This window comes from Propithecus coquereli, unplaced genomic scaffold (genome assembly GCF_000956105.1).
Source record: "Propithecus coquereli isolate 6110/MARCELLA unplaced genomic scaffold, Pcoq_1.0 Scaffold142, whole genome shotgun sequence".
Classification (NCBI taxonomy): domain Eukaryota; kingdom Metazoa; phylum Chordata; class Mammalia; order Primates; family Indriidae; genus Propithecus; species Propithecus coquereli.
Window position 1 is genome coordinate 7659516 of NW_012138525.1, and position 14508 is coordinate 7674023.

At 50.9% G+C, this 14508-nt stretch overlaps 1 protein-coding gene across 1 annotated transcript in view; it reads left to right on the forward strand.

Annotated features, from left to right (window-relative positions):
- Window positions 1-14508, forward strand: part of GOLGA1 (golgin A1) — a 44467-nt gene that overhangs the window by 26726 nt on the left and 3233 nt on the right. Inside the window, exons 12-19 of the mRNA XM_012639656.1 lie at window positions 450-571; window positions 1564-1713; window positions 2557-2652; window positions 7481-7570; window positions 8452-8554; window positions 8674-8834; window positions 9265-9396; window positions 13953-14012. Of these exons, the coding sequence (XP_012495110.1) occupies window positions 450-571; window positions 1564-1713; window positions 2557-2652; window positions 7481-7570; window positions 8452-8554; window positions 8674-8834; window positions 9265-9396; window positions 13953-14012 (914 nt within the window). The remainder of the gene's footprint in view (window positions 1-449; window positions 572-1563; window positions 1714-2556; window positions 2653-7480; window positions 7571-8451; window positions 8555-8673; window positions 8835-9264; window positions 9397-13952; window positions 14013-14508) is intronic.

A 14508-nucleotide genomic window follows, 5' to 3' on the forward strand; every position in this document is an offset into this window, starting at 1 on the left:
AGTAGAGACGGGGATCTCGCTCTTGCTCAGGCTGGTTTCGAACTCCTGAGCTCAAACAATCCGCCCGCCTCGGCCTCCCAAAGAGCTAGGATTACAGGCGTGAGCCACAGCGCCCGGCCCTTTTTTGTTTTTTTTGAGAGAGAGAGGGTCTCTGTCCCCTAGACAGAGTACAGTGGTATGATCACAGCTCACCACAATCTCCAATTCTGGGGCTTAAGCAATCCTCAGCCTCCAAAGGTGCTGGGACTACAGGCCCGCACCAAGATGCCACCTAATCTATGTATTTTTCATAGAGATGGGATCTTGCTATGAGGCCCCAGGCTGGTCTTGAACTCCTGACCTCAAGCGATTAGCCTCCCACAGTGGTAGGATTACAGGCTAGAACCACCTCACCAGCCTGGTTTGTATCTTAAAGCCATTTTTTACTACTCTTCAGCTTCTCTGAGCAGAAAGAATGCTTCTGTTTCCCTCTCAGGTGAAAGAGTTAGAACAGACCCTGCAGGCCTCCGAGGAGCAGCTGAAGCAGAGCAGGGCTGTTGTGCTTGCCCAGGAAGCCCACATTCAGGAGCTTGTAAGTGGCACTTGTAGCTGCTATGTTCTAGGCTTTTCCTTGATGACTTTGCCGTTGCCCCAGACTCCCTCCCAACTTGGGCAGTGGTGTCCAGACCTTCCTTTGGTAGAGTGGTTGTGCTTAGTGTGAACGGGTGGGCAGCACCAGGGAGAGGGAGTCAGGACCTGTCAGAGGGCCTGAGGACCCAGGGAAAGGGACAGGCTGGCTCGTTCCCACCTGACCTCCATCCTTCCGGCCCAGCCCAGTCCTGGGGCTGTCAGAGGTGGCAGCTCCGTTAGGAGTCAGCTTGCAGTCACGGGTGTGGAGAACAGGTCACACTCTGGGAAGAAGATGGCAAAGGCATGGCCAGTCATCACAGCCTGAGTGGGGCGTGGAGTTAGGGGGTAGGGAGATCAAAGCAGCCAGCATGGATTTCAGTTTGCCATGTCCCAGGCACTGTGTTGAGTCTCCATACATGTTTTCATTTAGTTCTTGCGGTGGACCTAAGAGGTCTGCACTGTCCTCCTCCTGTAGAGTAGGCAAGCTCAGAAGGATTGCGTCACCAGGCCACAGCCTCTCACCAGGCCACAGCCTCTCACTAGGCCATAGTCTCATAGCCAGTAAGTGGTAGAACTAACATCTTTCTCACGTCAAAGCCCTTGTTCTTCAGCACTGGGTTATACTTCCTCCCCTGGGGAAAGGCTCAGCTGTAGAGGCAACTCTGAGTAGCATGAAGGAGGCCTGTGTCTGAGGATGGGCTGGTGCCCAGAGCCATCCCCACACACCCTGAGGGTACAGTGATAGCATCCAGACGGATGCCAGCCTCCACCTGCCGGGGCAGGCCAGGGTCCAGGAGCCAGAGGGGGACAGTGGGGGAAACCTCAGCAACACCAGGGAGGAGAACAGGAAGGACAGTTGTTTCCATTGGACACTCACCTTTGGGTCACTGAGGGCCAGACTAGGGCCCTCCCCTCTGAAAACCATTGTCACCCTGTCCCCTGCTATCCCCACAGGCTGCTGCCAATACAGAGAGCATCCACGCACAGCAGCAAGCTCTTGCTCTGGAACAGCAGCACATAGAGCACGCCCTGGCCCTGAAGGCCCAGGTCGCCTCCCTGGAGAGAGCGCGGGCCTCCGAGCAGGCCACCGCAGAGCGCAGGATGGTGAGTGGAGAGCAGGGTGAGGCCGAGTGCAGGGGCTCCGGGTCCACACGCAGTGAGGTCGGCCACGTGCTTGACAGAGCAGCCTGCTTACTGCCTATGGACCAGCCTGGTAACTACGTGTTTTGGTGATGTCCTGTTTGCTGTTAATCTTTCAGGTGTTTGGTGACCATTATGTATCTGGGTATTTAAATACTGGCAATACCAGGGATGTTTTTCTCAATTATTGCCTCAAATAGGTTTTCCATGCTTTTTGCTTTTTCTTCTCCCTCCCAGGGATACCTATGATTATTATATAGCTTGTTTCACTAGTCCCACATTTCTCTGATTGTTAATTCTTCTTTATTTTTGTTTTCTACATTTTTGATTGAATGGGTTAATTCAAAAGCCTGTTTTCAAGCTCTTAGAGAGCAGTTCTTAGCTTTCCAATGAGACACGTGCACATGGGACCTGATGTGAAAAGGCTGCTATTTACGAAACCCCAATTCAGATGAGTTTTCTTGTTCCTTGGGCCCCAAAGAGACTTTTCGGTGCTTTCTGAGCATCCCACTCAGCTTCTCCCATGTCGTTTAGAATCCGTATTGCTCCTCCCTGATGGCTCCCCTCTCCATGGCCACTCTGCCTCCTGCACAGTCTTGAGAATCATGTGCCTCACTCCTCCTCCTCCTGGGTTTTTCAAGTAGTTCTCTCTTTCCTACCCTCACCCACATTCTCGTCTCCCACCCTGCACTGACCAAAAAAGGGAGGGGTATTTCAAAGGCGCCATGTCAAAGAGATAGGACTGTGCCGGGGAAAATATGGTAGATAAGACCTTTTCTTTTTATGTATGTTGTTCTCAATTTGCAGAGAGAACTGGAGCAAGAAAATGCAGCCCTTAAAGAAAGCAGGAGTGAATGTGAACGTTCTCTACAACATCACCAATTTGAACTAAAGAAGCTAAAGGTATTCATCTAATTGAGTCAGAGTTTCCCAAAAGTGTTCCTTTCCCTTACATGTGTGTTTGGAGTGGCCACGTGAAAGTCTCATGCTTACAATGGAGAAGGAGGGAACTAGCGTTTGTTCAATAGTTCTCTTAGGCACCTCCTAGAAATTGTCACTTCGTTAAGTCCTCTCAGGGATCCAGGACAGTAAGAAGAACTATGCTCATTTGGCAATTAATGTCGTTGAGGTTCTTAGTGAAAATAATTTGTCCAAGTTCCACAGTTCACTAGAGGTGGTGCTGGTCTGACTTTTCACTCCACCACCAAGGCCCAGCCCTTCCTCTGAGTCATCAACAGCTGCCTGAAAATGATGCTGTCAGAGCACCACACTGCCTGATTTTTCCATTGAGACCTTAATGCAAGGCCTTTAAAAATCATAAGGACCTTTGTTGTGTTTGTATCAGGGGCTTTGTGCAGGAATGAAAAAACAAGCTGCAGGGTTGTTACCCTTCCCCTTGTGCAACTAGGGCTTTAATCAGATGCTGCCTCTCTCATTCCCTCAATATAACTGGATGAAGAGGACAGAGATTCTGCCACTTTCTTATAGGCCCCCAGGCTCCCCTGCCCCCTTTCGAAGCACCCTTGGATGATGGATCATTGCTGTCGTACTTGCTCAGCTTGGTCAGGACTCAAAAATCTTATAGATCCTTTGGCAAGATCTTCTCTGAGAGCATCCATGGCTGAGTGCCTGCCCCTGTGTCCTCCGGTAATCATCTGATCAGTTACTTAGGCACTAATGCAATAATGCTGCATCATGGGAAGCATGGGCTTTGGAGTCAGATATTTTTTCATATATTCCTTCAACAAACATTTGAGTACCTGTAAGTGCGAGGCACTATTGGAGGTGCTGGGATGTGGCAATGAACAAAACAAAGTTCTTGCCCTGTGGAGCTTGTAACTAGAGACAGTAACCAAGTGACAAGTATTAATAAATGCTTTGAAGAAAATAAAGCAGGGCCAGGGACAGCCAGTGGGGAGGAAAGAGCTCTTTTCAATGTGGAGGGTGGGGAAGGCTTTTGTGATGTTTGAGCAAAACTGGCCAGCAGTGTGGATATTTGAGGAGTGGTGCAGACAGAAGAAATAGCAAATATAAAGGCTGCGAGGCAGAAGAAAGCTGGCCTCTTCAAAGAACAGCATGAAGGCCAGTGTGGCTGCAGCTTAATGACTGGGGGAGAGCACAGCAGATGGTGAGGAGGGAGGCAGGCATTAGAAAATATCCCAGGAAGCCATGGCAGGTCCTAGGCAGAGAAGTGATGTGAGAAGTTTTGTTTTAAAAGGATTTCTCTGGGTCCATGTGGAGAATGTTTGGTAAGGGAGCCACGGGCAGAAACAGGAAACATTCAGGAGGCTTTTTAGGAATCCAGGCCAGAGGTGACTAGCATGTTAGCCATGGACTTGGGAAGTATTCAGATGCAGATTCAGGATTTAGTTTAGAGATGCAGCATTTAGGAGTTGCCACTGATTAAATGAAGGAATGAGAGAAAAAGGAGTTGGACATAACTCCTAGGTTTGGTTTGTGTCACTCAGGGTTTCTCAAGCCCAGCACTGTTGACATGTGAGGCTGACAGTTCTTTGTTATGGCGGGGTTTGCAGCAAGTGTGCATTGTTGGCTGCTTGGGAGCATCTCCTCTCTAGATGTCAGGAGCAACTCCCACTTACGACAGTCAAAAAGGTCTCTAGACACTGCCAAATGTCTCTTGGGGGATCGCACTGGCAGAGAACCACCGGGGTAAGTGAATGAATAGTTCTACCATTCACTGAGAAGGAGTCTGGGAGCTAGTAGAGAGTGGATTCCATTTTGGAATCAAGTTTCAGAGGCCTTCCCAAGTGGGCATACCTCATAGGCTGTTGGCTAACGGGTCTGGAAATCAGAGCAGAGGTTCAGGTAGGTAGATGAAGTAGAAAGGCATCAGCGCAGCTCACAGGTGGAATTCACAGCCAAAGAGGATCAGCCATGGGATGAGTGTAGGTAGAGAAGAGGGCCTAAGGGGAAGGCAGGGTCTCTCCAACATTTAGAGGTTCTGAACAAAAGCAGGAGCCAACAGAGAAGACTCCAAAAGAGCTACAAGTAGGACAGCAATAAAACCAGGAGAGTGTTGAGTTCTAGAAGTAAAGGACAGAAAGTGTTACAAGAAGGACTGAGTAGTGAACTGGGTCATATGCTGCTGACTGGTCAAGAAAGGAGATAGAAAAAAAAAAAAAAGAAACAAATAGGGAAAAAAAAAAAAAAGAAAGGCGATAGAGAACTGACCGTTATTTGGCAAGACCGAGTTCATTGGCAACCTTGGCAAGAGCATTCATGGTGGAGTGGTGGGGATGAGGTTGACCAGAGCAGTTGAAAATGACATTAGAGATGCTTCCACTGCCAGTATAAGCAGACAGGGTGATTCAGACCAGCTCATTCCCTGAGGACTGCCAGAAAAGCAGGCCAAAATAAAAAAGCATCTGCTTAAAAGCACTGGGGAGCCTACACAGCACTGAGGAGAGGCCTGTCCAGCGCAGAGAGGTGAGCCTGGTGGCTCCTGAGAGGTATAGGCTGCGCTTTCCACACAGCAAACCTGAGCTGGAACTGTCAACCTCAGATCCCACAGTCCCGGATCTTATGTGGCTCTGGCACTAGCTCAGACTTTGGAGCCACACAGAGTCAGTTCTGCCTGCCAGCCTAGTCCCCCAATGGCTGATTCTTGAGGAAATCCATTTTCCTTTTCTTGAACGGAAGATGGTAGCCCCTGACCCCAAGAGCATTACTCAGGATCAAACATGACCGTGGGTGAAAAGTGCCCAGTGCAGGTCCCCAGCATGGAGGTGCTGTGAGTCTCTGCTTCCCGCCCTGGCCTCCGTTTCCTGTCTTACACAGGGTCTGCCTCCTGACTGCGTAGATGTCAGCAGCCATAGAGTCTCTTCCCAACTTGCCCAGAAAAGGCTCCTGAGGAGGCATGGCCCTCCTGTCATCTCCCCCAGGCCTCCCCATCCTCTCCACTGAGCCTGACACCTCCTGCTCCTCCCCTGTATCAACAGAACCACCACCCACATCCTCATTTGGGAGGAGGAGATGGTCATAGGCCCCCGATAAGGGGTGCTGTCTGGGGTTTGCCATTGTCCCATCTTCAGCCTCTTGAGTTCAGGCACCAGAGATTCCTTGTCGCCGGAGGTGGACTCACTAAAGGTCAATTCTGACAGTCCAGGTGGGAGGTGGATGAGGCTGGCATCACCACCACTGCCCCACTGGTCCTGACGTAAGTGGGAAGGGAGGTTTCTTATGGAGAGCTGGGTAGCTGACAGAACCAGAAAGACTGGTCGGGCTGGAACTGCGCCCTGTGGGGCTGTCTCTTGCCTGTCAGCATCTTGCTTTCTCCAGTCTGCGGGCTGCCCTGCAGATCAGGCAGACATTGCCACAGCAGCTCCAGGCTTGGAATGTTCCAGCTTAGCACTGCAGGTGAAAGAGGGCTTCTCCCCCTCAGCTTCGCCATATAAAGGGTTCTGATGTAAAAAGGGATTCTGATTGGCTCATCTTGAGTGACAGAGCCACCCTCAGATTCATTTATTTGGTCAAGGGGATGAGCTACTACAATTGGCCAGGCCTGAATCACATGCCACAAAATCAGGGTATTACTATTGTCAGCCCTGCCAGAACCATGTGGAATTTCAGAATGGGAGTGGGGAGCACGAATAGTGAGGCTCTTACCCCAAAAAAGAGGTGGGCTTCTAGGTGGACATCACCTCTTGTTCTCTCCAGGGCATTCCCTGGCCGGTGTTCAGGTGCCTGCCAAGTCATCTGGGACATCTGGGGTTGCTGGCAGCATGGGCACCAGTCTCAGGGAGGAAGGCTGTGCTGTTTGTCCTGGGGATGGTCCCTGTGCTCTGGGCAGGGCCAGGGGGGCAGCCGTGCTCGTGGTAGAAGATACTCTGGCGGGTAGAGTGTGGCGTCTGAGGCCTGGCCCTGAGCTCAGACACAGGCTGGCTTTCTTACTAGCTTTAGGACCTTGAGCAAATTACTTACCCTTCCAGAGCCTCTGTTTTTTCTCCTATAAAAATGGGGTAATTTTGATGAGTCCGTAACTTTTTTTTTTTTTTTTTGAGACCGAATCTCTCTCCTCTCTGTTGCCTGGGCTAGAGTGTGTTAGCACCAGCCTAGCTCACAGCAACCTCAAACTCCCGGGCTCAAGTGATCCTCCTGCCTCAGCCTGCCGAGTAGCTGGGACTACAGGCGTGTGTGTCAACACCTGGCTAATTTTTTCTATTTTTAGTAGAGACAGGGTCTTGCTCTTGCTCAGGCTGGTCTTGAACTCCTGAGCTCAAGCGATCCTCCTGCCTTAGGCTCCCAGAGTGCTGGGATTACAGGAGTGAGCCACTACACACAGCCAAGCCCCTGACATTTTGTCCTGTTAAATCTCAGTAATTGCTCATGATTCTTTCTGTGATGGGATTGTCCCAGTCCACCACTCCGTTCATAACAGCCTGGGGGTCTGTCTTATTATGTGCTGATTTCCTTAGACCGGCTCTTCAAGTCCCCTCGTTTGGGTCTGGTACCAGCTGGTATGCTCGTGGGACAAACCAACCCTTAGCTGGTTTCCAGAGAAGTCAGTGGGTCGTCCACGAGGACAGTTACCAGAGGGATACAAATGACATTGCAGCAAGAGGGGTGGCCTGGGAACCTCAGGAAGTGGGCAGAATGTTGCTCTGGCCCTGTAAGGCAGTACCTGTCTGTCAGGTTTCATGCAAAGTATGCAGCTAAGAAAATGTGAACTGAGTTTTGAAGCTCAGTCTCCTGCCTGTTTTCTGGACTGTAGGAGGAGTGGAGCCAAAGAGAAATTGTGAGTGTGGCAATGGCTCAAGCCCTGGAGGAGGTGCGGAAGCAAAGGGAAGAGTTCCAGCAACAGGTGGGCCCCGTTTGACGCTGAGGGGTGATGCTCCCCAATCAGCCCCCATCCTGCTGTGGGACTGTCAGAGCGGCCCCTCTGTCCAGGGTAGGGGGCGGACACAGGTCTCAGGGAATGCAGTCGGCTGCGTGGTGCCCCTCTGGTCTTTAGGAAGGTGGGAGAAAAATGTTTTAAAGAAATCCTCACCCCCATAGGATGTCCTTTTCTAATATTTGATGATCAGTTTTAGTTCTAAACATTACCTGGAAAAAAAGTCCATGCTTGGGGACCTGCTGGGCTCTAATTCTGTGAGGTGGCCCAGCACTGCCCTCATGTCCTGAAGGCTACACCAGTTTGTGGTGAGCTCTCAGCAGGAAGTGTGCCTCCTTTGAAGACAGTCTTAGCATCTGGCCCCAGACCTCCTAGTTAACTGGCTCTAGGCCTTTGGTAAGATTTTAAGTCCTTAAAATCTGAGTCTCAGAGTCTTCTCTGCTAAGGATGCTAGTCCTTCTAATTACACATCCGGAATACTGGAGTGAGGTAATGTATATCAAACGCCCACCAGAGCTGGGCACATCACAGGCATTCAGGAAGTGGAAGTCCTGGTTATGACAGCTTTTTGGAAGGTTGGGCAGAATGGCCACGTGTCTTGTTGGTCCTCTGTAGGCCGGGGGTGGGGGAATGGGCAGTGAGAGGCAATTGCCCCTGTGCAGGGACCCTGTCAAGGAGAATGGACTTGTGCTTGTTCATAGGAGCAGAGCTTAGCATGGGGCTTGTTCTGGGCTGTGTTCTTCAGGGAGGGATTCATGGTGGACCTTGGGTGGTGGAAAAGTGGAGATTCCTATGGCGGGACATAGGGTCACTGCTGCCAACCTTCTCTCATGTTGATTTTTCTCTCCAAGGCTGCTAACCTGACAGCCATGATGGACGAGAAGGAGCAGAGTCTACAGGAAAAAGCTGAAGTGCTTCTCCAGAAAGAGCAGGAGATTCTCCAGCTGGAGCAGGGTGAGGAGTCTCCCCCTGGCTGGGCCTTCTCTCCTATTCCTGCCTGGTGATAGCCTGGTCACCAAGCAGCGTGGGGTCACTGGGCTCACGGTGCACACCTCCCCTCTGTCCCGACCTAGGTCACAACTCAGCCCTGCTGCAGATGCGTAAGCTGCAGGGTGAGCTGGAGGCCCTGCGGACCCTGAGGGTGGAAGAGGCCACGGCAGCTGCAGAACGAGAGGACCTGCTGCGGCTGCGGGGCCTGGAGCAGGGCGAGGCACTGTCAGCCAGGGAGCCAAACGTAAGTCCCAGCTGTGCTTGTGTGGCTGCCGCAGCAGGGCACAGAATGATGCTGTGAGTTGCCAAGTGGGAGTGGGGAGACGGTGAGCAGGGTACTCCCCTGCGCTGTAGTGTCCTTTCTCTTAACATGGGGATGCTCAAGTGGCTAGGAGGTCATGAGGCCTAAAGGGCCCATCGTAGGTGGCAGTGCCTGTCAATGTGCAGATGAAAAGAAAGCCTATTGGCCCAGGCAAAGGCTAGTTGTGTGGAAAGCTAACTGTCCCTCCGGAAGACAGTGGCAGGACCATCTTCTCCACAGTTTGGGTTTGGCTCCCGGCCAGCTGCCTGTGGACGCACACCAAGTACACACCTGCAGGCCAGCTGGCTCCCCTTCCCCACGCAGCTTCAGCATTACCTGTCCTGGCTCTCAACTTGCTGCCACCACACTGTAGGTGACCTCGAAGGCCTTGTACCAGCTTCCAGCTGCAGGAGGAACACCAAATGGGGAGGTTGGGGCCATGGATCTAGGACAGTTACAGAAGGAGAAACAGGACTTGGAGCAGCAACTTGCAGAGAAAAATAAGGTGAGCATGCCCTGGGCCTCGGCTGTTTCTGTCTCCATTCTGTCCCCACCCTGGTGCCTGAAATGTCTCAGTTCATCTTGGACGGTTTTGCTGGTGCCCTGGCAGCTCTCAGGAGATGGCACCTCCTTCAGCAAAAGAGCTCCCTCCTGATTTTCCTCTGCCATTGCTTCCTGCATTGTCTTCCTTTTACATCCTCCCCACCCACCACGTCCTTCTTTTCTCCCACCCCCTTGAGATACTGTCCATGTGTCAGCACTTGAGCAGCTGCAAGTCCCTGTGTTCCCTGCCAGCTCTGCTGTCCCCAGCCGGGGCATAGGGATAATCTTCTCACCTCTGTACTTCCTTTCTACAGCTTTGGGATGATAGCACTGACACCTGCCTTTAAGGGTTTTTGCTTTTTTGGGGTGCAGGGGCAGTGGTTGGGAGAAGGATGAAATGAAAGGTCTTTGTTAAGTATCTTGTAAACCTGCTATTTGGTAGAGTCTCAATAAATGTCATGATCCCACCACACCCTGCACCTGGAAATTCAGGGTCTCATTTGATCCTCATTGGTGTTTTGGTTTGGTTTGGTTTGGTTTTGAGACAGGGTCTTGCTCCGTATCCAAGGCTGGAGTGCAGTGGCATCATCATAGCTGACTGCAACCTCGACTTCCTGGGCTCAAGGGATACTCCTGCCTCAGCCTCCCAAGTAGCTGGGACTACAGGCTCGGGCCACCACACCTATCTATTTTTGTTTATTTGTTTTTCGTAGAGATGGGGTCTTGCTATGTTGCTCAGGCTGGTCTCGAACTCATGGCCTCAAGCAATGCTCCCACCTCGGCCTCTCAAAGTGCTGGGATTACAGGTGTGCACCACCACTCCTGGCCCTTGATTCTGGTTTTTAAAGTGTTCTATGAAGCTTAGTGTGCTGGCTGGTTATTGCTCTGGCCTGAAATTCTGCCTCCAAGTTGCATGTGTGTATTTTTTTTTTTTTTTAGATCTTTAACAAAGGGAAAGAGTGTTAATTCTCTCTCTCATTTAATCTCTCACTGTGAAATATAAAATGCACGCAGAAAAGTGTACAAAACAAATGTGTGGCTCAATGAATTAACAAAAAGCAAACACACACGGAACCAGCCTGGATAGGCACCGGGTCCTTGCCGGCATCCCAGCAGCCAGGCACTGCTCAGGCCCCACACAGCTCCCATCAGTCCCTGCATCCTGACCTTATGGAGTGACTGCCTTGCTTTCTGTCTGGTTTTACCACCTCAGCTCACATCCGTGAACACTAAAGTCTCAATTTGCCTGTTTGTGAATTTCATGCAGGCCCCACCAGGACCGTGTCTGTTGAGCCTCTGGCCTCCCTGGCTGTAGAGCCTTCCTGCCTCCCCACTCAGCTTGGTGTCCACGCTGTGTCGTGATAACCCTGCCTCACCGGCACCCTCAGTTCTCTAGCCTCTCTCCCTTTCCTCAGACTGCCCTGGCCCAGCCCCAGCTCTGGCTAAACCCAACTCTTCCCTGCCCCATGTCTGGCGGGAGGATGCACAGTCACACTGGCACGTCTCCTACAGTCCTGCCTCGTTCCGTAGGCTGTGATGGTCCGCTGCCCTCGATCTCAACTTCATTTCTACCTTCTCTTCTTCTGACTCCAGTCCTGCCTCTCCCACCCTCTCCCGCTAACATCCTACTTCACGGAGAGGAGACTTTCCACAGCCCCCGTGCCAGGCCTTCCTGTGACCTTGGCCAACTGCCCGCCCACCCTCTGTCCTTCCGCCCCACTCCTCCTACCCTCTCAGGAGCTCCAGCCGCTTCCCCTTCTTCCCTGCGTCATTGTTTTTTCTTGCAGTCCTTCCATCCACTTGCAAGCATACAGTCATGAGCCCGTCTAATAAAAGCACTTAGCTCTCGTCCTCCTCCAGCTCCACGTTTCTATATCTGTTGTCCCCATTTCCACCCCTCCTCATCTCTCTCAGCCCCATCCATCGGACTTCCCCCATCCACAGAAGAAAGCTCTCATCGGGCTCTCAGTGACATCCACAGTGCTAAATCCAGAAGTGGGTTCCTCATTTTCCTTCTGATTGGCCTGTGGGCAGTGCTGGGCAGATATCTCTCCCTCCTCTTGAAGCTCCTGTCTGTGGCTTCCTCCTCTTCCTCCTGCTGGCTAGCCTCCTTCCCACTCGCAGGTGCCATGGGCGGCAGGGTCCAGCCCTCGGACCTCTTCTCTGCATTGCGCTCACACCTCTGTGATCTCACCCGTACCCCTATGCCCAGCCCAGATGGCTGCATGGACTCTAGTCTCATGAATCTGTCCCCTGTGTCCCCATGTGAATGTCTAAGAGTCATCTGAAACTTAAAACCTCTGAAACACTTCAGCTTCGCTGCACTCACCGGCTTCCATGGCCACCTTTCCCACCTCAGTAAATGGCAGAAACCTTGGAGTTGTCCTCGCCTGCCTTGGTTCTTTCTCCACCAGCATCAAACTTTACCCAGAATCAACCACTTCTCACCACTGCCACCCTCTACAGGTTACCATCAGCCCTTCTCTAGGAGGTGGCATTGGACTTCTAGCTGATCTCCCTGCCATTCCTCTGTCCCAGTCCCCTGATGACTTCCTATCTCTTCATGGAAGCCAAAGTCCTTGCTGTGGCCTGCAAAGCCTGCCCTTCTGTCCCCATCACTACCCTTCCACCTTGGCCCTTCTGTCCCCATCACTCCCTCTCAGCCACGTGGGCCTCGCCTGTCTGTGAACATACCAAGCGCCCTCCCACCTCAGGGCCTTTGCACTTGCTGAGCCTTCTGTCTGGAAGGTTCTTTCCCCAATGTGCCTGACTTCCTTTATGGTATCATTTTATCAGGGAGCCCTCCCCTGCCTCGCCTAACCAACCTCCCCACCAGAACCCCTTCTCTCTGTGCCTCTTACCACCTTCTGGTGTGCTGTGTCTTTATTGATTCTGTTCCCCCCTGAGGGCAGAACTTTTTCTTTTTTGTTTATTGCTGCTTCTCCAGCCCCTAGGACAGTGTCTGGCATATAGTAGGGACTCAATCAATAATTATTAGATGAATTAATGAATGAGCAAAAACCCCAGGAAACCAAGTAACATAAGATAAAATAGCAGATGCACTTTTGGGGTGATGTCCAGCCTCATGGTCAGCCAGGAGAATACAGATGGAAACCACAGGGTGCCATTTTATAGAAGGGGGTATGTTGGAGGTGGTTTAAAATGTGTACCCAGACAGGAGCTAGAAACTCTTTCATGGGCCTCTGATGCAGTAATCTCACTCCCCCAGAGAAACAATGGGGTGCCTCTCCTGAGGAAACACAGCGGACTCCTTATTCCAGCTTTGTTTCAAAATGGAAACCCAGCCACACAGTAAGACAGGGGCATCCCCTGGAGTTCCTTTCACAGTAAACCTTACCAGTGGGACTGTAGAAAGCTGTGAAAACTCTGATAAGTGAAAATCAAGTATTCAAAACTCTAACTACTCAATGGGGATGTGGACTAGAAGTACCCAAGAAAAACTTATTTTGATGTATTTATAGCTGTGAGACTTTGGAGAAATTTTTATTTAAAAATTTTTCCTGGAGCCAAGCCCAGTCTCTCTCCCCCACTGCAAGACCCTGTTGCAGTGGTGAATGATTGAATGAATGAATAAATAAATAAATAACAAAATTTTTTCCTGTATTGCTGATTATAAAGTTTTTAATTGGGAAAACAGAGTTCAGCATTTCTAATGAATAATGGAATGTGTCATAAATTACATTTAAGGCTCATAATATTAATTATACTCACTAATTTAAAAAAAAAAAGGAAATAAGCTGGACACAGTAGCACACGCCTGTAGTCTCAGCTTACTCAGGAGGCTAAAGCAGAAAGATCACTTGAATCCAGGAGTTTGATGCCAGCCTGGGCAACATAGTGAGACCCTGTCTAGAAAAAATTAAAATAAATAAAAGATAGCTTTTCACAGTGGTAGTATCATAGCCAATGAGGTTTATCCGAGGTGCAATTATTGAAAAAAAGTTTAAAAAGTATAAAAAGAAAGAAAAATAAATAAAGGATATAAAACCCAATGTTGGGTTGTACAGAAAAATCATGACCTTTTACATTGCTCAAAATACACATTGCTAATTATGGTATTTCAGAGAGCCACGGTGATAATGAGAACCATAGACTGTAGCCTGGGTATCCTACCTGGGGATCGCAGCACATAAATATAATTCTGAAAGACAAAATAGATCGTCCAGAGCCATTTCCAGCCGAGCTGTTTGTGGAGGTGGCCAGAACCAGGCTGGAGGACCAAGCCCATGGGAAGTGGCTGGGCAGCACTGGGGCATTCATCTCCTGCACAGAGGGACTGTGACCACTTGGTGGCCATTGTGGGACCTAGAAGGAAAGACAGCCCAACAGTGGTAGGCACATGGGTGTGACAACTTAGCACCAACCTCTCAGAAGGACTTCTCAGGGCAGAGACCTCTCACAGGTGTACAGGGGGTGTAAGGGGGTGTCTTTCTGTTCTGTTCCTTTATACCTTAAAGACGGTGAAATGTACATCTCACGATTGGCTTTTTGCCTTAGACTATAAAGCAGATGCAGCAGCGGATGCTGGAACTCAAAAAGACTCTGCAGAAGGAACTGGTGAGTGCCACGTGGTGTGCCAGCCTAGGCGCTCAGCCCGTCCCCTCCCCTCCCTGTGCTGTGCCTCACTCTCTGTCCTCATGGGGTCCCTTGTGCGTAATGCTCCCCCACCCTTGATTGCAAGGGGTCTCTGGGAAGTCAGATGTTGGCTGGAGGGACAATGGCCCTGCCAGCTTGAACACGCCTCTGAGAAGTGGCTTTGTGACCATGCCATGTGCCTGCCTTCTCTGAGCCTGGGTCCTCAGCTGAAAGAGGGGGTTGCTCTGCGAAGTCAGTGCAGTGACATTTGTACAGAATGTGTGTGGCATGGTGCTTGGCCCGATGTGGGATGCGAGCAACACCTCTGCTCCAGGCCATGGGATGTGTGTCCTTGACGTGGATAAAGAAACATCTGAATTTCCCCAAGTGACCTCACTCCCTCCTCTCAGCAGTCAACCCCACCTGGAGGCGCCGAGCTTCCTCAGACTCTGGCACTTCCTTCCCAGGCGGGGCCCTT